The 24,067-nt window shown below is 39.6% G+C and overlaps 1 protein-coding gene across 3 annotated transcripts in view; it reads right to left on the bottom strand.

Annotated features, from left to right (window-relative positions):
* Positions 1-1,411: 1,411 nt before the first annotated feature.
* Positions 1,412-24,067, bottom strand: part of ARMH4 (armadillo like helical domain containing 4) — a 136,669-nt gene continuing 114,013 nt past the window's right edge. For 2 of the 3 annotated variants that reach the window (XM_067734660.1, XM_067734668.1), the window contains 3 exons: positions 9,363-9,394; positions 2,392-2,526; positions 1,412-2,148 (listed from right to left, as the gene is read on the bottom strand). In XM_067734660.1, coding sequence (XP_067590761.1) covers positions 2,080-2,148; positions 2,392-2,526; positions 9,363-9,394 — 236 coding nt within the window. In that variant the 3' untranslated portion in view covers positions 1,412-2,079. The remainder of the gene's footprint in view (positions 2,149-2,391; positions 2,527-9,362; positions 9,395-24,067) is intronic. The other variant, XM_067734663.1, reaches the window with a different exon arrangement.

The following is a 24,067-nucleotide window of genomic DNA, read 5'->3' as shown; positions in this document are numbered from 1 at the left end:
TGCTCATGTCTATTTGACTGTACAGAGCTTTTCATTTGTCTTGATCAATTTCACCCATTTGCCTATATCTCTTGGCAAAAAGAAATAAAATTACTTGATGAAAACATTCCTGTAAGCCAGCTATCCTTCAAGAATGAATTCAAGAAAGAGTTCTCTATTAGTTCCCTAGAGGTGATACTTAAAGTTATGTGATTATAAGGAAATAGCTGATGTGGGAGAGGAAAAGAATTTGTGTGCATAAGAGAGAAATTAGTAAGACGTCGTTCATTTACCAAAGACAGAAACTTGTATGACATGTTCCTGGACCAAGAAGCTATTTCCTTAGAACTCTGGTTTTAAAGAAAGACTCTGAAATGTTATTGGTTCCTCCAAAGTATGTGGAAAGGGCATTGAGCTGAAGATAGGGGTGCGTGGTTTTGAGTCCATGGGTCTAGTCCTCATTCTTCCTGGGTATACTTTTGGATAATCATTTCACTTCTCTGCTTCAGCTCTGTCTTCAGTCAAATGGGAGAATAAAAACATACCTCCTGGGCTTCCCTGGTGGCGCAGTGGTTGAGAGTCCGCCTGCCGATGCTAGGGAACACGGGTTCGTGCCCCGGTCCGGGAGGATCCCACATGCCATGGAGCGGCTGGGCCCGTGAGCCATGGCCGCTGAGCCTGCGCGTCCGGAGCCTGTACTCCGCAACAGGAGAGGCCACAACAGTGAGAGGCCCGCGTACCGCAAAAAAGAAAAACAAAAACATACCTCGTACGTCACACAGTAGCTATTAGAAACAACTGTGCAGCTTGCCTTGAACACAGCAGAGCAGGTTCCAATAAATGGGAACAAGTTCTCCATAGCGTAAAGCACCATGGACAGTATTATTAGTAACCTTTATTCTTCCACGCAAACGAGCCAAGCCTTTACCCAAAAACTCTACTTCCTGAAAGTCCCAAATACCTAGATGCAAAAGACAGGGCAAGGAATTACATTCCAAGGGAAATGAGAAATGATCTAACACAGTCCAGCATCGCCCAAAGTGAGATGCCCTGAGACAGGCTGGTTTGTTCATAAGTTCCGTCATGTGCCAGGACTCTAGCCCCCGAGTCTGCTCCTACCACAGAATGTGTTTTTTCTAATAAAGCCAAACGAGGACCCATGGCAGCCCAATCATTGCATGGCCAAGACCACAGATGCAGAAAAGCAACATTTTGAATAATTCAGAATGGTAGCCACACAAGCACGGAGCCAAGTGGCAGAGATAGATGCTCTGGGAGCTTATCTATCCTCCTTTTCCTCTTGATTTCTTCCTCATTTCTTCTTGACAAAGTGAATGATACACATAAAGGACGTCTCTTAATGATAAACATGTAAGAATCTATTGACAGGTCTTTTGGACTCAATTACACTATTTAAGAAAGCAAGCTTACATTAAGACCGAGAGTCAATTTAATGCATTATTTCTAGTGCATTTTTTCTTTGCCAAGAATAAGAGGGAAGGGGAAAAATAATAAAAACCAGGAGACAAGTACATAATGTAAGGTACAAACAAATCTATATATATCCTAATGTGCTGAGAGGTCTTCTTGATGAAAAGATTTCACTCCGAGTTGCTGCTAGTTTTGATGCAAATGTAGTATGTGGCATGGCCCACGAGCCTAGGGATTCAAGTAGGTAGAGCAGTCATCACAAGTTCTTCTTTGTTAAGATTTCTATTTCAGAGTCGAGAGTGCCTTGGCAGCAATACTTGTTATACTTCAGCGCACGTAGTCCAAACCAAGGACAAGACAATGTCGAAAAATACAAAATATTTACCTAACCTAGCAACTCCTACTGAACACACGTATGCTGCATATTTACGAGTTGTAGCCCGTAGTTGTGGAAAGTTCACTACAGAATAAAAACAAATACTGCAAATTACAGTTCATATACAGCATGCCTTTTCTGCTCAGTACACGAAAAATCTACTCCCCAGCAGATAATGAAACTGATGGCCTGACAGCCCCAGCATGGCAGAATGTTGTCCTCTTTTTTTTTGCCCCCAAATAAAAAATAAAATCATAAGATCGTTGACTCTTCCAATTAAATTCCAGTCCAATTCAAAATTCATCTTCAGAGCTGTCAGCTAAGAGCATCACTCGATCTTGCATGCTGTTGAATTCTCTCTGCTGGGGAAAGAAAACAGAGAAGCATTAAACTCCTTCTGCCGCAGAGCAAAGCTGAGGAACAGGCCCCCTTTAAAAGACACGTGAACAAACCAAGCCGAGGCAGCAGCTGCAGCAGCTCATCAGAACCACTGGGCACATCAGTCCCATTCATGCATCATTAGGCCCCGTGTGCTTTATTAAGCAAATTAGAAAAGCGAAGGATGTTCGGAAACTGATTAGGTTTTGCTGTTGTTGATTCCATACCTTTCTTTTATGCCTTTTGAAGCCATTTCGCCTTCGGCGATTCATAACCTTAATGCTGTAGAGCGCTCCCAAGATGAACAAGGCTCCAGCTATCCCAACCCCCACGGGCACCAGCATCCCAGACATATAGCCAGCCTGCACGGGAAAAGAAACACACATTAGGATGCTAAACAGACTGCCGCCCTGGGTTTCTCAGCTCTGCTGGAGGGCAGCAGGTTTTTAGACACTTTGAAATCTCCTGTCTGCTTTGTTATAAAATAGCACCTGGAATAAAGTTACTTTTTAGAGAGAAGGCAACAGAGAGAGAGATGTGCCTATTTTGGGATATTTCAAATACGCAGAAGAAGTACTGAATAAATCAGCCAGACCTAGTGGCACCTCCAGCCACTTGCTTCTGCACATTTGTCAACACCAGGTTTTGGTGACAGAAATATAATTTGTATTAAAGATGGATGAAGTAAGCCTCTGAGAATGCCAGGACTATTAAAATGCTATAAATTGGAAACAGCAGTCTGAGTCAAGCTCCAGGGGGAGTTGAAGTGCCCAATGGAACACTGTGCTTCTAAGAGGGCAGAAGGAGGGCCTTGACTTTGGTAGTCCCTGTCTCACAATCTTAGCTGCGTCACAGTAAGAAAGGAAAGAGGGATGTGCTTGTATGGGAGTGAAAAGTGAGAGTTTCTGGAGACAGCAGGGAAGAGAAGGACCTGCAAAGGAAAGAGGAAGTATGTTAGGTGTTGGAGCCCAGGCAAAAAAGACAAGGATGAGGAGAGAGTTGCACAGAATGTGGATGGCTTTGTTTATATGAAAGAAAATATCTGCCCAGTGGACAAGGCCAAAGTTGAAGGTTGGGAGGGAATTCTGAATGTCCCCAGCCCCAAAGAAAGAAAGTGGCAGAGAGGGGCACAAAGATCACTGCTAACAACACTGGTACTTCCAAAAGAGCCTGGAGGTTTCAAACGCATGTGGGTCTCCGACATCCCCAAGGTGTTACTATGGATACTTCAGTCCTAAGAGAGCAGCGTGATCTCCACACATCCCTGGGCTTGAGTAAGTAGCTCAGGACCAACCCAAGTTCAAGGTAAGGCCATCACCCTAAGGGTACTCCCTGCATCTTGGCCAATAAGACACCTAAGGGATAGAGGTGGATGAATAACCAGAGCCTTTCATAGAGGAACACGACACTGGTTTACCTTCCACGATGGCCCCTTCTAGAAGGCTACCCAGAAAAAAACCATAAACAATTATCAATTTTAAAAGTACTATAATAAGTACTTTTGATAGACATTATTTTGTGGGGGAAAAACCATGAGTCTGTTCACTTATTTGACTATTTCTAAAAATTTTAATATAGCAAAAACTATTTCCAGTATCTTTCAGAATGAGGCCCAAACAGAGAAGGACAAAAAATAAAAGTTTTCTAACAAGTGTCGAAGTAAGCAGGCTATGATGCTTTCCCCACATTTCTAGAATTAATCAAAGGGACAAGACCTTACAAAACTGCAGCATCCTCTTGTACAAAGCCAGCTCGTTCACTGGTTTTGTTTTTCAGAATCTTGAGTTAGAGACGAATGTGGAATTTTTTCCATTAATTTGAGAACATAGCATTGTTCCTCAGCATACTAAGTGTTTTTCCCCAAGAAACAAAGCTCAGTCATTTTCCAACAAATTAATATGCTTTACAGAAACCCAAACTTTCTTCTAGATCTACGAAAGGCTTATAAAAGTCTGTAATTTTCCATTGCTCTCACCAGAGCTATGAATTTCTTTTTACATCACCATTCCCAGTGCATGGAAATATACATATATGTTGATGTATGATAATTTTAAGCACAGTAGATTAGATTTTACAGAGCTTTACATTCAAAGGATGATATTTGAACTTTTGGAAGCTCAACTTGATCAACCTCTGAGTGGGTCTCCTCACACTATGTAACTCAACCCCACACCAAAATATGAATATTACAAAATGTGTCACTTTTTGCATGTTTCTTATTTACACATTGAGGCTTCCCGTTTCGAGAGCTTTAAATCATGTAGACTTCACAAAAATTCAATTAATCTCTCTCCTCTCTTTATTCCTCGTGTGTGTGTGTGTGTGTGTGTGTGTGTGTGTGTGTGTGTGTGTCATCTGCCTGTGCCTTGAAATTACAAGTACATTACAAGATGGGAATAAAGCAACCTACTCTCTTCAAATATAATTTAACCATCCCTCATACGAAACTGACTAATTGAAAATAAGCTCTGTTTTTAGAATTGCCCATGACTTGTTTCCTGTAGAAATGAAAACAAATAAGACACGTACATATTAAGTTATAAATTCTGCCTAGCACCTTTTCTCTGTTCAGAATTATTGGACATGCACATTCCTCCACACGTAACTTGCCGAGAAGAACACAACTGTATCTGTGCATATTCCAACCCAGAATGCATAACCTGAATCTAATCATGAGGAAATGTCCAATAAACCTAAACAGAATATTCTATTTTTTAAAGCACTGTATTCTTTAAAATATATCAGAGTCATGAAAGACAAAAGATGGTTATGCAAATGGTCCACATTAAAGAAAACTAAAGAATCCTGACAACTAAATGTGTTACATGACCCTAGACTAGATCCTGTAACGGAGGAGAAAAATGAATTTATAAAGGAGATTTGGGGTCTGTTAACCAAAAGACTGAAATCTAGGTGCCAGAACAAAGTATGATATCTATGTTAAATGTACTCAAGCTGATAACTGTATTATGGTTTGCTAACAGAATATTCGTATTCATAGGAAATACACACTGAAGTATTTGGTGTAAAAGGACCATGATGTACGCGGCTTTCCTCAAACGGCTCAGAAAAAAGGAGCAGAGGTAGAAATGGGGTAACGTGGGAAGAATAAGTGCATCTGGAGAAAAGGAACAGGGGTATTCTTTGTACTATCCTTATTCTTGTATCTTTTCTGTAAATTTGAAATTATTTCCAAATAAAGTTTGAAAATTAAAAAATGGATTGTTAAGATAAAATTTACTAGATATAGCTTTTTTGTTGTTGTTGTTTGGTTGGTTTTGGTTTGTTTGCTTTGTTTTATATTTATGAGAAAGGTATCCTTCCTTCTCAGGATACTGTATTTGTTCAGAAACACTGGTTTTCAAGAAAACGATAAGAAAACCATATGATACACTGTACTGCCTAAAGTCTGCTGAATTCAGTACCCTTATGATGTTTATTCAACAGTGGTTCTCAACCTGAACATGCATCAGAATCACCTTCAAGACTTGTCAAAACACAGATTGTTGGACCCCTTTTCCCGAGTTTCTGATTCAGTAGGTCTAGTGAGGGACCTGAGATTTTGTATTTCTAACAAGCTCCCAGGTAATGCAATGCTACTGGTGCAGACTATACATGAGAATGGCTGTTATGGAATATAGGCTGGATCATCCATTTTCTGCATTATTTCCTAAAGCTAGAAGAAATAGAACGACCCTGGTGATATAACAACAGGGCTGGCCTGTATTATACAACTAAAATGTTGATGCATCTTCAATTTTGAGAAACAATATAGATGTTGAAAAAATACATCAGTAGGTAGCCAGGTAAGGATTTGTCAAACAAGCATCACTAACTTGGACACTTAAACAGGAAGAAGGTTAATGATGGAATGAGTATAGGGACTGTCCCTTGATAGCCATTCGCCCCTTCTTCTAGAGCAATAGAACCTTCCATCTGGGCTGGGCACAGAATAACGATTACTTCTCCCTTCCTTCTATGCAGCTGGATGTGACCATGTGATAAGCCTCACTAAGGAGACGATACATTAGTGACACGTGCAACTTCCAGAGCATGCTCTTCAAGGGGGGAGCAGAGTCTTTACCCACCCCCCCTTTAAGAATGGCAGAGTGCCTTTATCTTCCCTTTTAAAGGGGGAGGGATATCTTAGCCTCCCTTTTTCTTCCTTCCTTCTGGCTAGAGTATAGACCTAATTGCCATCCAGGACCACGAGATGACCTTGAGAATAAAGGTCACAAGTCATGGAGCATCAAACAGAAGGAGGCTGAGCCTTCAATGTTGCTCCTCACTAACCCCTGATTGCTACCTCCAGACTCACAAATGAGAGACAAACAAAGTTCTCTCTTGGTTAAGCCATTGTCATTGGTGGGGGGGGGGGGGTTGTCTGTCACTCACAGCTGATCTTAATCCTAACTAATATAGGAAGACTAAACAATAACAACAAAGAGAATAATTCAGAACTTTTTAGAACACCTACCACCCTTTCTAGAGTCCAGCTAACTAACAGGGAAACCAATATCAGGACCAATTAAATGAAGCTAAACTGAGAAGATGTTCTGGGTTGACTGAAGAGCCAGTTAAATATGTAGTTTAGCTTTCAGTTCTAAGGGGCTCTGTGACTTTCAACAAAACGGCAATAGTTTCACTCTCAAATAGTTTCTGAAGATAATGACTCACGAGACTTTTATAGATGATCGCTAGCTAGCTAGACATATGAAGAGAAAGAGGGAGAGGGGGAAGAGAGGAAGCGAAAGGAAGGAGGGAGAGAGAGAGAGGAAGATATGTATACCTATATTATATATGTATGTGTGTGTGTGTGTGTGTGTGTACACACGTATGATTGTATGTATCAAGTAAGTGTATAATATTTCACTCCCAGAGGGAGGCGACTGATTAGACTGAGTCCCTCCAAGAAAAACTCAAAATATGAAGGCAAGTACAGCAACATGGATGGACCTAAAGATTATCATATGAAGTAAGTCAGAGAAAGACGAATAATATATGATATCACTTACATGTGGAATCTAAAAAAAAAATGATACAAATGAACTTATTTACAAAACAGAAATAGACTCACAGACATAGAAAACAAATTTATAGTTACCAAAGGAGGTAGCGGGGGGAGGGGGAAGGATAAATTAGGAGTTTGGGATTAACATATACACACTACTATATATAAAATAGATAATCAACAAGAACCTACTGTATAGCACAAGGAACTCTAGTCAGCATTCTGTAATAACCTATATGGGAAAAGAATCTGAAAAAGAATAGAGATCTATATATATGTATAACTGAATCACTTTGCTGTATACCTGAAACTAATACAACATTGTAAATTAACTACAATTTAAAAAATGGTTAAATTAAAAAAAAAAATGAAGACAAAGCATAAAGCAAGTCAACCCGGTGGGAGTTTCAACTATTTTTCTTCCAATTTTTTAAAACTAAAACATAACTGAAAAAATGCTACAGAATAAAATGAAAAGAGGGCTGGAAAAACTTCAGAATAGTCCAGAAAACTGAGGCCATACATAAAATTATTTCTCTTGGTGAAATGGAGCAGGGAGAGGGTGCCAGGTCTTTGAGACAAGAAGGAATGGTCCACAAGAAGAGAAAATACAGCCTTTCTCCAAAGCTACACAGATTTCTAAATGGAGTGGTGAAGCTATATATACATACAGGTAAGAAACTTTGCAACAGCCAACTTCAAAACAGGCTACATGCCAACATTTGTTTTCTTAAGTCTATTTTTTGTCCATTTTTGTAATTCAGAAGGATATTTTCTATAGAAACAATGATATACGGACTCCTAGATTAAACTACCAGAGCCTATTTACTTTTCATTGTATTATATTTTCCCCTGAAAAATAACAAGAAGCATTATGAATGTAAATATATTCAGTTCTAAACTTTTGCGCTTCTCTTACCCCAAATCTTGCTCAGTCCTCTGATTACACCTCCCTTAGACAACTGGACCCACTGTAGATACCAAAATGGCCTCCACTGATGTCAACAGGCTTAAAATTCTTCAACGTCACTTTTAATACATATGGACATAAAATAATCTCATTCTCAAAAACTATATAGGCTAAATTTTACTGAGAAGCAGAAAAATAATAGTGAGAAGAATTAATATAATTATACAATTTTAATTGTAGTTGAATGTTTTCTTTTATCCTTTAGCATTAAACTGTAGCAAAATAAATATTAATCATTCAAATATGGGGGAACTGACCTCAAATAATAAAAAAAGATATGAGATACCATCAACAGATGTATATTCTAAGAAAGGCGAATTGGAAGTAACTCCTATCTGGCAGTTGAAACGATTTCCATTTAACTAAACCCCCAGTGAAATCTGAGCTGGCTTATAGTAATTGGATCTGACACAGACTACAGCAAGGAGTTCAGAATTCCACCAATATTTTTATGAGTAATTCCAGTTTGAAATTACAAGGTACCAAAAATGAAACCTTAGAGAGTGTTGAAAATTAAAAGAAAATGAAAAATATAAACCTGGAAGGAAGTTAATATTGTCAGTCACAAATGTTGATGGCAGAATTAATGCAAGAGAGGAAAATATTTCTCTATAGTTGGCCATTCCAGATAGGTCAGCTCATCACTCAGCAGTGGCACTATGATAGACTACATAAAAGTGAGCCTAAGGAGAGTACTTAGGTGTTCAGGTGTTTTTAATGCCACCTCCCACTATGGTTTAAGGATGCCCTTTTCATCACAAAGTTTTATTCTTAAATCAAGTCCATCAATTTATGTCCTTGGGTCACAAAAATCAATGCCTTCCAAAATCCAAGGTATTTCTTCCTCATATAGGAAGATCAGGTTTAAAAGATCCTTGCATTGGGACATGAACTGCACACTAGAATGGGATTACACTCCTGCAATTCCCTAAAAGGAACTCCACCTTGACATGTAAATGGGGTTACTCAGTTGTACATACCAGGAATTACATTCCATAAGTATGAATGGCACTCCAAAGAATAAGGCATCCCTTGTATTATACAGACCTTAAAGGGAAGACCTCCTTTCTTGCTGGGCACCTGGAAGTGGCCCTGTATCTTTGCATAGATTACCATAATCAGAATAATGAAATAAAGCTCCATTACTCTCAAGATCTTGTGCTTGACAAAGCCATGCCCTCTAAGATAAATGCAAAGGAAGAAAATACTTCTCTTACCTTGTCTTTTAGTTTTTCCATCCAGCTTCTCACTACAGAAAATAAGAAAAGAAAATGTAAATAGCCACCTTTCTACTTATAGTTCATTGTGTTAAATTCATTTGGTAACTTACTTATATTTCATATATTAAGTTAATTTGATACAATGAAGGTATTATTGTATGAAATACAATAATACATAATGAAATACAGTGAATGGGTCAACAGTATTAACATAATGACAGCGATAGTCTTATTTTTATTCTCATTCATTTAAAAATACAAAAAAAAAAAGAGCACAAACATATCCCTCACATAACATTAAAGGAACAGAGAATATTTTTGCTTGCTAAATGTATTTTCTATTATTTTGGGGGAGGTCTGGGAGAAGAGAGAGGAAAACACCTTCAGAATACCAAGTTTACTTCTAACCTGACATTTTCTCCTTTTTTTTTTTTAATTTTTTTTTTTTTTTTTTGACCCACTGGGCCCTTGGCAGTGAAAGCGTAGAGTCTTCACCAGTGGACCGCCAGGGAATTCACATTTTTCTCCTTACCTTTATTTCTCATCTTTCTCAGTTTTTAAGCTCAGTGGGAATTCTGCACTTGAATCAGTGTCAGAGAGCAAAGGTAGGAATGTGCACTGGGCAGGCCAGGGCTACTCAGCTCTTACTAAAAGTAGTCAATATTTTAGGCTCTGCAGGCTGTACAATCTCTGTCACAACTACTCAACTCTGCTGTTGCACTGAGAAAGCAGCCATAGACAGTAGCACATAAGCAAGTGCGTTTGGCTCTGTTCCAATACACTTTATGTATGGACACCAACATCTGAATTTCATGTGATTTTTTTATGTCACAAATATTTTTCTTTCGATTTTTTTCAACCAAACAAAAAATTGGAAAACATTCCAATGGGCCGTATAAGAACAGGCAGCAGGCCAGATGTGGTCACAGCCTGTTGACCCCAGGCATAGACATATTTTACTCAAGAAGCTGGTGTCTCCATTTACTATCTGACTTTAGTAATAACATATCTGACAACAGTGATGACAGCTAACGTGTGTACGGCTTTACCCCTTACAGAGCATGTTCGTATGTACTGCATCATTTGATAGGCAAACCAATGACAAACATGAGAGTCAGGTAAGATGATGCTCAGGGGAAAGAAGAGGAAACTGAGACTCAGAAAAACTAATAGCATTGCCACGGTTAACCAGGGAGGAAAGAGCCACTGGAACTCCAACCACCATCTGATTAACAACCTACAGGAATAAGGCTTCCCAATTACCCATTTCTTTTGGTGATACCACTGCTGTTTTGCTCTCTCAGGTTGAAGATGTGGAGATAGATACCTTTGGCTCTTCTATCTCCTTCAGTCCCCAGCCTCAATCTCTCATGTCAAGACCTTGGAGGACAAATCTCAGATTTGTCCTCCCCTCATAGCTCCTTCTGTCTCAACTGGGATTCAGGCAAAGACGGTGGTGCTCAATCAGAATAAAATAAGAGTCAAGGGAAGGGTAAAGTAAGAAAGTGCAGGCCCCTCAAGAACTAAGCCATGGATCAGTGATTCTGGGAGTGGTTCCATGGAGAAGTGAGGTCAACCACTGATTCACTGAGTGACTTTGGAGAAATTAGCAAACCTCTTGGATGCTCAGTTTCCTCATATGTGAAATGAAGATGGTAATACTTGTCTTATGAGATGGCTGTGAAGATTAGAAATAACATGTGCAAAGTGTCTAGTACAGAACTTAGTGTAGAAAACCAAAATAAGAAACCTGGAATAGGAAGGGGAAAAGAAAGACACGTGAAATATGAGTATTGTGTTAACATGGCTCAACTAAGCCCAAGATATAAAGTTAAAGTCAAGCAAGAGAATGCTTCCAACTCATTCATTCGTTCAACAATATTTACAGTGCACAGTGTGTTGGCCAGTCACTGTGCTCAACACCGTATCAGTAGAAGATATGGGGACCTAATTCCAGTGAGAAAAGGTTAGGACATCAGGTCTATAAGACATGGATGACAAGCAGCAACATAGGGACTGAGAGAGTGAGGGACAGAGCAGGAGAGCCAATTACTGGGGCACACAGCAGAATGCCAACCTCAGAAGCAAGATGTCCAGAATCAGGGAATCAGCTGGATATTACGTAAAGAGCAAAGCAAAAGAGAGGTGGGAGCAGGAATGCTGGTGTGAGGACATCATGGAGGAGGTGAGCAGGGGCCGGCTGACTACCTGTCGACGGCAGCCCAGGGGTAGATTGGAGAAGAGGGAAAGGAGGCACAGATGGCGCCAAGGTCTGAGGCACTGATAGGTTTTCCAACTGTAGAAAATTCATTGCCAAGAGAAACGTTTTAACTTAAGCCTTATCGAGCCAGATCTCATTGACAATCTGTCCAGATCTTAGGTGCTTAAAGTAAATTTCCAAGTCCTGCTTTGGGTGCTTCTTAAGGCAGTCATTCTTCACTGGGGGAGGGAAGGCATATTAGCATGGGATGTGCATATGTGCACAGGTAATCTGAAAGAGCACATTCGATGGATCTAGTTCTGTAGTTTATAATAGGAACTACAGAAAGAGAGCTGGGCAAACTCTACTTGGCTAGTGAGAGGGGTGATACACTAGAGATAGTGAGACAGTGTTTGTGGGGACATGGGTCTAAACAAGGTTGAGAAAAAACTGCTCTTCAGAGTATGTGAGCTTGGCTGTGTTTCTCCAATTAAGAACATGCGTCCCCAATAAAGATGTTAAAAAAAAAAAAAAAAAAAGAACGTGCGACCACTAAGGATCACACCTTGTGCTTCTCAGGCATCCACCAGGGTTCTTGACACGGTATTAGGCAATAAATATTTTTTCCTTCTTTCAGCAAATATATATTGCTTTTCAATGAGTTCACAACTTTTGAGTAAACACGATTTTCTTTCATGAAGATTCTATAAACTGTTTTCAGCAAAATGTTCAAGGTGGTGTAAAAATAAATCTAACACAATGATGGTTTTGAAACTTAATAGAAATCAATAAGGAAATACAAAAGCTAGAAGAGAGAATATTGAAAAGATATTTAATAAAAAGAAAAGATGATTCTTTATGAAGAGGAGAACCAAAAACTGCAGTTTCTTTCTCTTTTCAATAGAGAGACATCACACTGATGAAAGGGGTATGAATTGACACAACTTTTTGGAACTGCATGGAGAATTTGCAATTGATATCAAAAGCTTTTTAAAAAGTTTAAAATTTTTATCAAAAGTTCCAGTTGTAGAAGCAATGTACCTTAAACAATTAATCATGGATACGCATAAAAAATTTTATTTCAATGCTGTTCACTGAATGGAACAGCAGGAATGGTTTAAACACTTTCAAAAGGAAACAAAACCTTAGGCTATGCCTACAGAGTGAAATATTATACAAAAATGTAAATTATTTAAAGAAAAATAGTGACATGGTGTTCGCATAATATATTACAAATGGAAAAAACATAAAGTATGTATAATGTGAGTCCATGTGTGGATAAAAATGTTATGTGTGTAATTGAAATGATGTACTTCAAAATGTTAACTGAAGTCATCAGTGGGTTGTAGAATTATGGATGACTTTTATTCCCTATACAGTACTTTTAGGATTTTCCAAATTATTTCTAATTTTTAGTACTTGTAACATTTAAAAAACATATCTTACCCCCCAAAACCCCTACAAAATTCTGTAAACATTTGCAACTGGTGGTTAATGGTAGATTGCCATAGTGGGGAACATGAGAATGTGAGGCCCTTCCACTTGGTTAATTCCTCAGCCCACAGCTACAGATTCATTCTAATCCTACTGGTTCTGGTTTGTTTTCTTTCTTGAAATTTTACTGATGCAAGTCTGAAAGTGTAGCAATATAATCATGCCTGTGGTCTCCTTCTGTACAGAGAGAGGTAAATGTGGGCAAAAAAGTAGACAGGGATTATTAAAAGCAAAAAAAGTAGACAAGGATCATTAAAAGCAAGTTCTCCATTATGCTCACCAGTGTCCTCTTCTGTACAGGAGTTCCAGGAGCAGCAATTAGCCCTCTCCTAGCTTATCTACTAGAAAACAGGGAGGAGGGGGAGAGTAAAAAAGAAATTGCAGATAAAACATTTCCATGTATCTTGTCAATTATAAGTATGGTTGGTTTTCAAATATACTGTGGCTGAAAAGTCTCCTAAACTGCTAATTTACAAGGGTATTGTTAATTTTCATTTATTTCCAATAATAAAGTTTTATTAGCTATATTTATCCCAGGCACATATAAATTCCCTTTCACGAAAGGGGGAAGGTGTACACCTGACACGGTCCTGCCCACCAGAAAGAAAAGATCAAGCCTCAACCACCAGAACACAGGGACTAGTCCCCTCCACCAGGAAGCCTACACAACGCACTGAACCAACCTTAGCCAATGGGGGCAGACACCAAAACCAACAGGAACTACGAACCTGTAGCCTGCTAAAAGGAGACCCCAAACACTGTAAGTTAAGCAAAATGAAAAGACAGAGAAACACACAGCAGATGAAGGAGCAAGGTAAAAACCCACCAGACCAAACAAATGAGAGGAAATAGACAGTCTACCTAAAAAAAATTCAGAGTAATGATAGTAAAGATGATCCAAAATCTTGGAAATAGAATGGAGAAAATACAAGAAATGTTTAACAAGGACCTAGAAGAACTAAAGCACAAACAAACAATGATGAACAACACAATAAATGAAATTAAAAATTCTCCAGAAGGAATCAATAGCAGAATAACTGGAGCAGAAGAACAGATAAGTGACCTGGAAGATAAAATAGTGGAAATAACTACCGCAGAGCAGAATGAAGAAAAAAGAATGAAAAGAATTGAGGACAGTTTCAGAGACCTCAGGGACAACATTAAACATACCATCATTCGAATTATAGGTGTCCCAGAAGAAGATGAGAAAAAGAAAGGAACGGAGAAAATATCTGAAGAGATTATAGTTGAAAACTTCCCTAATATGGGAAAGGGAATAGTCAATCAAGTCCAGGAAGTGCAGAGAGTCCCATACAGGATAAATCCAAGGAGAAATATTCCAAGACACATATTAATCAAACTATCAAAGATTAAAAACAAAGAAAAAATATTAAAAGCAGCAAGGGAAAAACAACAAATAACATACAAGGGAATCCCCATAAGGTTAATAGCTGATCTTTCAGCAGAAACTCTGAAAGCCAGAAGGGAGTGGCAGGACATATTTAAAGTGATGAAAGGGAAAAACCTACAACCAAGATTACTCTACCCAGCAAGAATTTCATTCAGATTTGACAGAGAAACTAAAACCTTTACAGACAAGCAAAAGTTAAGAGAATTCAGCACCACCAAACCAGCTTTACTAAAGGAAATGAGAAAGGAACTTCTCTAGGCAGGAAACACAAGAGAAGGAAGAGACATACAATAACAAACCCGAAACAATTAAGAAAATGGTAATAGGAACATACATACTGATAATTATCTTAAATGTAAATGGATTAAATGCTCCAACCAAAAGACAAAGACTAGCTGAATGGATACAAAAACAATACCCGTATATATGCTGTCTACAAGAGACCAACTTCAGACCTAGGGACACATACAGACTGAAAGTGAGGGGATGGAAAAAGATATTCCATGCAAATGGAAATCAAAAGAAAGCTGGAGTAGCAATTCTCATATCAGACAAAATAGACTTTAAAATAAAGACTATTACAAGAGACAAAGAAGGACACTACATAATGATCAAGGAATCAATCCAGGAAGAAGACATAACAATTGTAAATATTTATGCACCCAACATAGGAGCACCTCAATACATAAAGCAAATACTAACAGCCATAAAACGGGAAAGCAACAGTAACACAATCATAGTAGGGGACTTTAAAACCCCACTTTCACCAATGGACAGATCATCCAAAATGAAAATAAAAAAGGAAACACAAGCTTTAAATGATAAATTAAACAAGACGGACTTAATTGATATTTATAGGACATTTCATCGAAAAACAACAGAATACACTTTCTTCTCAAGTGCTCATGGAACATTCTCCAGGATAGATCATACCTTGGGTCACAAATCAAGCCTTGGTAAATTTAAGAAAATTGAAATAGTATCAAGTAACAATGATATGAGACTAGAAATCAATTACAGGAAAAAATCTGTAAAACATACTAACACATGGAGGCTAAACAATACACTACTTAATAACCGTCAGATCACTGAAGAAATCAAAGAGGAAATTAAAAAATACTCAGAAACAGATGACAGTGAAAACACGATGACCCAAAACCTATGGGAAGCAGCAAAAGCAGTTCTAAGAGGGAAGTTTAGAGCAACAATCCTACCTCAAGAAACAAGCAACATCTCAAATAAACAACCTAATCTTACACCTAAGGCAATTAGAGAAAGAAGAACAAAAACACCCCAAAGTTAGCAGCAGGAAAGAAATCATAAAGATCAGATCAGAAATAAATGAAAAAGAAATGAAGGAAACAATAGCAAAGATCAATAAAACTAAAAGCTGGTTCTTTGAGAAGATAAACAAAATTGATAAACCATTAGCCAGACTCATCAAGAAGAAAAAGGGAGAAGATTCAAATCAACAGAATTAGAAATGAAAAAGGAGAAGCAACAACTGACACTGCAGAAGTACAAAGGATCATGAGAGATTACTACCAGCAACTATATGCCAATAAAATGGACAATCTGGAAGAAATGGACAAATTCTTAGAAAAGCACAACCTTCTGACTGAACCAGGAAGAAATAGAAAATATGAACAAACCAATCACAAGTATTGAAATTGAGACTGTGATTAAAAATCTTCCAACAAAAGTCCAGGACCAGATGGCTTCACAGGAGAATTCTATCAAACATTTAGAGAAGAGCTAATACCTATCCTTCTCAAACTCTTCCAAAATATACCAGAGGGAGGAACACTCCCATACTCATTCTATGAGGCCACCATCACCCTGATACCAAAACCATACAAAGATGTCACAAAGAAAGAAAACTACAGGCCAATATCACTGATGAACATAGATGCAAAAATCGTCAACAAAATACTAGCAAACAGAATCCAACAGCACATTAAAAGGATCATAGGGCTTCCCTGGTGGTGCAGTGGTTGAGAGTCCGCCTGCCGATGCAGGGGACACGGGTTCGTGCCCCAGTCTGGGAAGATCCCACATGCCATGGAGCAGCTGGGCCCATGAGCCATGGCTGCTGACCCTCGCGTCCAGAGCCTGTGTTCCGCAACGAGAGTGGCCACAACAGTGAGAGGCCCACATACAGCAAAAAAAAAAAAGGATCATACACCATGATCAAGTGGGGTTTATCCCAGGAATACAAGGCTCTTCAATATACACAAATCAATCAATGTGATGCACCATATTAACAAATTGAAAGGGAAAAACCATATAATCATCTCAATAGATGCAAAATAGCTTTTGACAAAATTCAACACCGATTTATGATAAAAACCCTCCAGAAAGAAGGCATAGAGGGAACTTACCTCAACATAATAAAGGTCATATATGGCAAACTCACAACGAACATCGTTCTCAATGGTGAAAAACTGAAACCATTTTCACTAAGATCAGGAACAAGACAAGGTTGTCCACTCTCACCACTATTATTCAACATAGTTTTGGAAGTTTTCACCATAGCAATCAGAGAAGAAAAAGAAATAAAAGGAATCCAAATCGGAAAATAAGAAGTAAAGGTGTCACTGCTTGCAGATGACATGATACTATACATAGACAATCCTAAAGATGCTACCAGAAAACTACTAGAGCTAATCAATGAATTTGGTAAAGTTGCAGAATACAAAATTAATGCACAGAAATCTCTTGCATTCCTATAAACTAATGTTTAAAAACCTGAAGGAGAAATTAAGGAAACACTCCCATTTACCATTGCAACAAAAGGAATAAAATACCTAAGAATAAACCTACCTAAGGAGACAAAAGATCTGTTTGCAGAAAACTATAAGACACTGATGAAAGAAATTAAAGATGATACAAACAGATGGAGAGATATACCATGTTCTTGGATTAGATTAATCAACATTGTGAAAATGACTATACTACCCAAAGCAATCTACAGATTCAATGCAATCCCTATCAAACTACCAATGGCATTTTTCACAGAACTAGCATGAAAAATTTCACAGTTTGTATGGAAACACAAGAGACCCCGAATAGCCAAAGCACTCTTGAGAAAGAAAAACAGAGCTGGAGGAATCAGGCTCCTGCACGTCAAATTATACTACAAAGCTACAGTAATCAAGACAGTATGGTACTGGCAAAAAACAGAAATACAGATCAATGGAACAGGATAGAAAGCCCAGAAATAAACCCACGCACATATGGTCACCTTATCTTTGATAAAGGAGGCAAGAATATACAATGGAGAAAAGACAGCCTCTTCATTAAGTGGTGCTGGGAAAACTGGACAGCTACATGTCAAAGAATGAAATGAGAACACTCCCTAACACCATACACAAAAATAAACTCAAAATGGATTAAAGACCTAAAGGTAAAGTCAGACACTATAAAACTCTTAGAGGAAAACACAGGTAGAATACTCTATGACATAAATCACAGCAAGATCCTTTTTGACCCACCTGCTAGAGAAATGGAAATAAAAACAAAAATAAGCAAATGGGACCTAATGAAACTTCAAAGCTTTTGCACAGCAAAGGAAACCATAAACAAGACAAAAAGACAACCCTCTGAATGGGAGAAAATTTTTGCAAATGAAGGAACAGACAAAGGATTAATCTCCAAAATTTACAAGCAGATCATGCAGCTCAATATCAAAAAAACAAACAACTTAATCCCAAAATGGGCAGAAGACCTAACTAGACATTTCTCCAAAGAAGATATACAGATTGCCAACAAACACATGAAAGGATGCTCAACATCACTAATCATTAGAGAAATGCAAATCAAAACTACAATGAGGTATTACCTCACTCCAGTCAGAATGGCCATCATTAAAAAATCTACAAACAATAAATGCTGGAGAGGGTGTGGAGAAACGGGAACCCTCTTGCACTGTTGGTGGGAATGTAAATTAGTACAACCACTATGGAGAACAGTATGAAGGTTCCTTAAAAAACTAAAAATAGAACTACCATACGACCAAGCAATCCCACTACTGGGCATATACCCTGAGAAAGCCATAATTCAAAACGAGTCATGTACCAAAATGTTCATTGTAGCTCTGTTTACAATAGCCAGGACATGGATGCAACCTAAGTGTCCATTGACAGATGAATGGTTAAAGATGTGGCACATATATACAATGGAATATTACTCAGCCATAAAAAGAAACAAAATTGAGTTATTTGTAGTGAGGTGGATGGACCTAGAGGCTGTCATACAGGGTGAAGTAAGTCAGAAAGAGAAAAACAAATACCGTATGCTAACACATATACATGGAATCTAAAAAAAAAAAAAATGGTTCTGAAGAACCTAGGGGCAGGACAGGAATAAAGACGCAGATGTAGAGAATGGACTTGAGGACACGGGGAGGGGGAAGGGTAAGCTGGGACGAAGTGAGAGAGTGGTATGGACTAATATATACCTCCAAATGTAAAATAGATAGCTAGTGGGAAGCAGCCGCATAGCACAGGGAGATCAGCTCGGTGCTTTGGGACCACCTAGAGGGGTGGGATAGGGAGAGTGGGAGGGAGATGCAAGAGGGAGGAGATATGGGGATATATGTATATGTATAGCTGATTCACTTTATTGTACAGCAGAAACTAACATAACATTGTAAAGCAATATTACTCCAATAAAGATGTTAAAAAAAATGTTTAAAAAAAGGGAGGGGAGGTGTATAAAAAAATAAAATTCAAAACAAAGGGGGAATGGATGGGAGCCAGAGGATATCAGGATTTGGGAGAGCTAATAATTATTGAGCATCTGGCAAAAAAGCTTGCAAGGTAGGTATTACTATCCCCATTTTACAGATGAAGAAAACGAAGCTTAAGTAAAGTGCTGAGAGCCACGTAGCTAAAAAGTGGCTGAGCTGGAATTTGAACCCAGGCCCTATGGCTCTAAAGCATATACCTGTTCAGCAGGCCAGTGGGTCACTTTGGGGAGGGGTGTGGGCAGGTGGTCCAGGGTGACCATAACAGCACACAGTAGGGCTTTTTCAAGTTCTGGGACACAGTGTGTATCTGCTCACCTCTGTTAGTCCAGCTCCTTCTTTCTCTACATTCTCCTCCCTGTCTGACAAATGTTCTCTCTCTGCCTCTACATGGGTCTCCCACTATCTCTTACTCTATGCCTCTTTATATCACATTGTAGTCTGTATCTCTTTCTTTTCCTCCCTTTTTAACTTCTCTGTCAGACCCTGTCTATCTGCCTATCTGTATGGCTCTGTTGCTTTCTGTATGTATCTGTCTTTTTCTCTCCCTCAACTTGCCCAGTGTGTTTGTGTTTGTGTGTGTGTCTTTGCATGAGGATAAACTAGACCTCCTAGCTCCTTCTTAGCCGTAGGATTTTTCCAACACAGTCCTGTGTGCCAGGGGTGCTCTCCATTGGGGAACAACAGAGCTAAATGGCAGAAATCCTGAAAGTTTAAAACTCAGAATGAGCAATGCTGATGATACTGACTATGGGATCAGAGTACATAGTGACGTAATGGAAAAAGACGGAATACAGAAAGCAGGAGCAGATTCCTAGGGGGATGATAATGAGTTTCACTCTGAATATGTGGAGTTTAAAGTATCTATACAACATCCATGGGGATGTTTCTGTCGGCAGTTTAAAATTGGGATATGGAGAAACCCAGGCTGAAGACCAAGGTTTGGGATTGACCAGCCTATTGATAGAAGTCAAGAGCAGAGAAAATCGCCCTGGAGTATGGAGTATATATTAGACAGGTTTCTCCAGAAAAGCAAAACCAATACAAGATATATATATATATATATATATATATAAAGGGATTTATCATAAGGAATTGGCTCGTGCAATTATGGAAGCTGACAAGTCCAAGATCTGCAGGGTGAATTGGCACCTAGAGACCCAAGAAAGTTGACGTTTCAGTTCAAGTCCAAACGCAGGAAAAAAAACCAGTGGCCCAGCTCGAAGGCAGTCAGGGAGGAGGAATTCTCTCTTGCTCAGGGGAGGGTCAACCTTTTTATGCTCTTCAGGTCTTCAACTGACTGGATGAGGGCCATTCACATTAGGGAAGGCAATATGCTCTACTCCGTCTACCAATTCAAGTGTTAATCTCATCCCAAAACACTCTTACAAGCACACCCAGAAAAATGACCAAGTGTCTGGACAGCACATGGCCCGGTCAAGTTGACACATAAAATTAACCATCACAGAGGAAGACTGGACAAGACCGAGGGCATAATGCCTAGGAACCCCAACATTTAAAGGTCATGCAGAAGAGCATGGGCCAGGAGAAGACACAGCAAAGGAATGGTCAGAGGGGCTCAGAAACCTGAACTGTTCGTATGAAACAACCCAACAGACCTAGTTCCAAGTGGTTATGAGGACGTTTACACATTCCGTGATCAAATCCTTTGTCCAGGTACAGCCAAGCCCACTGGTTGTGCCCCGGCCCCCTGCAGAGGTGCCCTGAAGACCACTCCCATCCTGTGCAGGCTGAGGGTTTCTCTGCCTGAGGGCGTCCATCCGTCATAGGAGCCTGCATGCGGGTGGCTAGAAGCACCAAGGGGGAACTTCCCTGGTGACGCAGTGGTTAAGAATCCGCCTACCGCAGTGGTTAAGAATCCACCTGCCAATGCAGGGGACACGGGTTCGAGCCCTGGTCCAGGAAGATCCCACATGCCGCGGAGCAACTAAGCCCATGCGCCACAACGACTGAGCCTATGCTCTAGAGCCCTCGAGCCACAACTACTGAGCCCGCGCGGCACAACTACTGAAGCCCGCACACCTAGAGCCCATGCTCCACAACAAGAGAAGCCACTGCAATGAGAAGCCCACGCACCGCATCGAAGAGTAGCCCCTGCTCGCCACAACTAGAGAAAGCCCGCGCAGCAATGAAGACATGACACAGCCAAAAATAAATAAATTAAAAAAATAAATTTAGAAGCACCAAGGAAATATTGTCCTAGAGGCCATCCTCAATCAATGAGGCCTGTGAGTTGGTGGATATATTAGTTTCCTATTGCTGCTCTCCCAAATTTAACGGCTTAAAACAACACAGATTTCTGATCTCATATTTCTGGAGGTCAGAAGTCCAAAATCAGTCTCATGGGCTAAAGTCAAGATGTCTGCAGGGCCGGTTCCTTCTGGAAGTTCTAGAGGAGAATATGTTTCCTTGCCTCTTCCAGCTCCTGGAGACTGTGGCCCCTTGGCTCATGGCTCCTTCATCTATCTTCAAAGCCAACAGCATAGCCCCTCAAATCTCTAAGCTCTGCTTCCTTTGTCGTATTTTCTTCTCTGGCTCTGACCCTGCTACTTCTCTCTTATAAGGAGAAGTATCTCTTATAAGAAGATTATTATGATAATCTCCCTCTCTCTAGGTCCTTAACTCATTCACATCGGCAAAGTTCTCTTTGTACGGTAACATATTCACGGATTCCACGGGTTAGGATGTGGACCTCTTTGGAAGAACCATTATTCTGCCTACCACATCAGGTAAATCCCTTCGCTTTCCTCACCCCCGAGGTGTGTTCCACACAGCTTCTCAGAGAATCCCCAGCAGCAAGGAGACCCTGCAACAATCCACTCATGAGCATCACCCCCTTCACTGGCCCCCCACCCTCCCCGTCTCACTTCCCTTGCCGCGCTTCCTGAAGTCACCGTCTTGCTCTTAGGGCGAATGCAAACCAAGACACTAGTCTAATTCTGCCAACCACATAGGCAGGCCCGCACTTTGGCATATCAACTTTATTCATTTTGTACATTAAAACAAACTCTCGGAATAAACAGAAGTAAAAAAGCAAGGAAGACAGGCGAGCTGGCCAAGTTCAAGGAAGAAGCCATCTCCATTCATGTACATTAATTCTAATCGAAGGACTCCAGGCTACCTCAATTTTAAAAATGTACCCCTTCCATATAGCATTGTGCAAGGTGTCGTTTATGGCTAGTTCCACTTGCATTCAATTTTGAGAGGGTTATAAACACAGTCTCTGTAATAATCAAAATTTCAGCATCATTTACATCTTTCAGTAAAGTGGGAAACCTGATTTTTATCTCAATCAATGAAAAGAGAGATGTATGTTCCACCTATAAAAAATGAAACATCAGTACACAGTCCTTTGTTCAAAGCATATGTGACTAAATTTCAATTATGGTGTTTCTATAGTGTCAAGAAATAAATGGAGGGGACTTCCCTGGTGGTCCAGTTGTTAAGGATCCACCTTCCAATACAGGGGACGCAGGTTCGATCCCTGGTCGGGGAACTAAGATCCCACATGCCGTGGGGCAACTAGGCCTGCGCACACAACGAAAGATCCTGCGTGCTGCAAATAAGACCTGATGCAGCCAAATAAATAAATAAATATTTTAAAAAGAAAGAGAGAAAGAAAGAAATGGAGACCAGTTCTTTTTCTTCCTTGATATTTAATCATAAGTGCCTCTTCCAGCCCAAGAAACAAAGATTTTTTCCAACTTACATAACACATTTGAGAATAATAAAACTTACAAAGGTTTAAATGTTGTCTGCATGTTTTTTAAAGAAACGAGTTTTTCCAGCTATAGATTATGCTCTAATGATGCTATATTTACCTGCTTTAAAATTACACAGAAACCATATCTATAATTATTTGCTCCTCACATAATTACAGAACAGCAAGCTTCTGATGAATAGAATGACCTACTTCTTTGCATAGGGCTAAGTGAGCAGTAATGGTGCATCTAAGAAGCAATTAATTCTGAAGGCTCTGCCCGATACTTACCGAGAAGGGTGCAAAGAGCCCAGATACCCTAATCTCTACTTTCAAGTAATATTAAGGACGTCTTTAGTTGACAGCAAACTTAGGAATGACACTAGATACCTACTGGGGAGCTGCAAAGAAAACATCTTGTAATCAACTGTACATCTTCTTGGGGTCATTTATTAATGATAACCATACTGACAAACCATAAACTGCATGTATCAACTGTATGATGAGAAGGCTGTCGTGAACTACAACTACATGAAGTACATGGTGCATTAATGAAGAAGAAACTATCCCTCCATGTGTGCTTCTTTCTCTTCCCAGAAAAGGCAAGCATGATATACAACATTGCTCACAAAGGGAAAATACAACTTGTCTAGGCCCCTCTCTACACCCAATTGCGAGGGATAAAAAACAGAAACACTGCACTTTGTCTAAGACACACTTGAAAATTCTCCTGAGCACTGAGGTTTCTGATCTATGGTTTAACTACTCGACAGCAACAAGGCCACACTCAGGGGACCTGAAATTCTCCCCAGCTCACTCTTACAGCTCTCTCTTCACATCTGCACTACCCAATCTTCAATCCCTTGGTGAAAAAGAAGAGTTTGGTCTTCATACTTTTTTTTTTTTTTTTTTTTTTTGTCCACATCTCACGGCATGTGGGATCTTAGTTCCCCGACCAGAGATCAAACCCGTGGCCCCTGCACTGGAAGCGCAGAGTCTTAACCACTAGACTGCCAGGGAAGTCCCCATACTTTATTTTTAATAGAAACTTTACTGCTTCCCAAAGTACAGCCTCATCCGGCTTCCAGCGCAAAGTCAAGTCTGTGTGTGTTGTTGGCCAGATGCACTG

The sequence above is a fragment of the Pseudorca crassidens genome, chromosome 1 (assembly GCF_039906515.1).
Source record: "Pseudorca crassidens isolate mPseCra1 chromosome 1, mPseCra1.hap1, whole genome shotgun sequence".
In the NCBI taxonomy this organism is placed as follows: domain Eukaryota; kingdom Metazoa; phylum Chordata; class Mammalia; order Artiodactyla; family Delphinidae; genus Pseudorca; species Pseudorca crassidens.
Note: the sequence above shows the minus strand (reverse complement) of the source record. Positions and strands in the feature narration are given on the sequence as shown.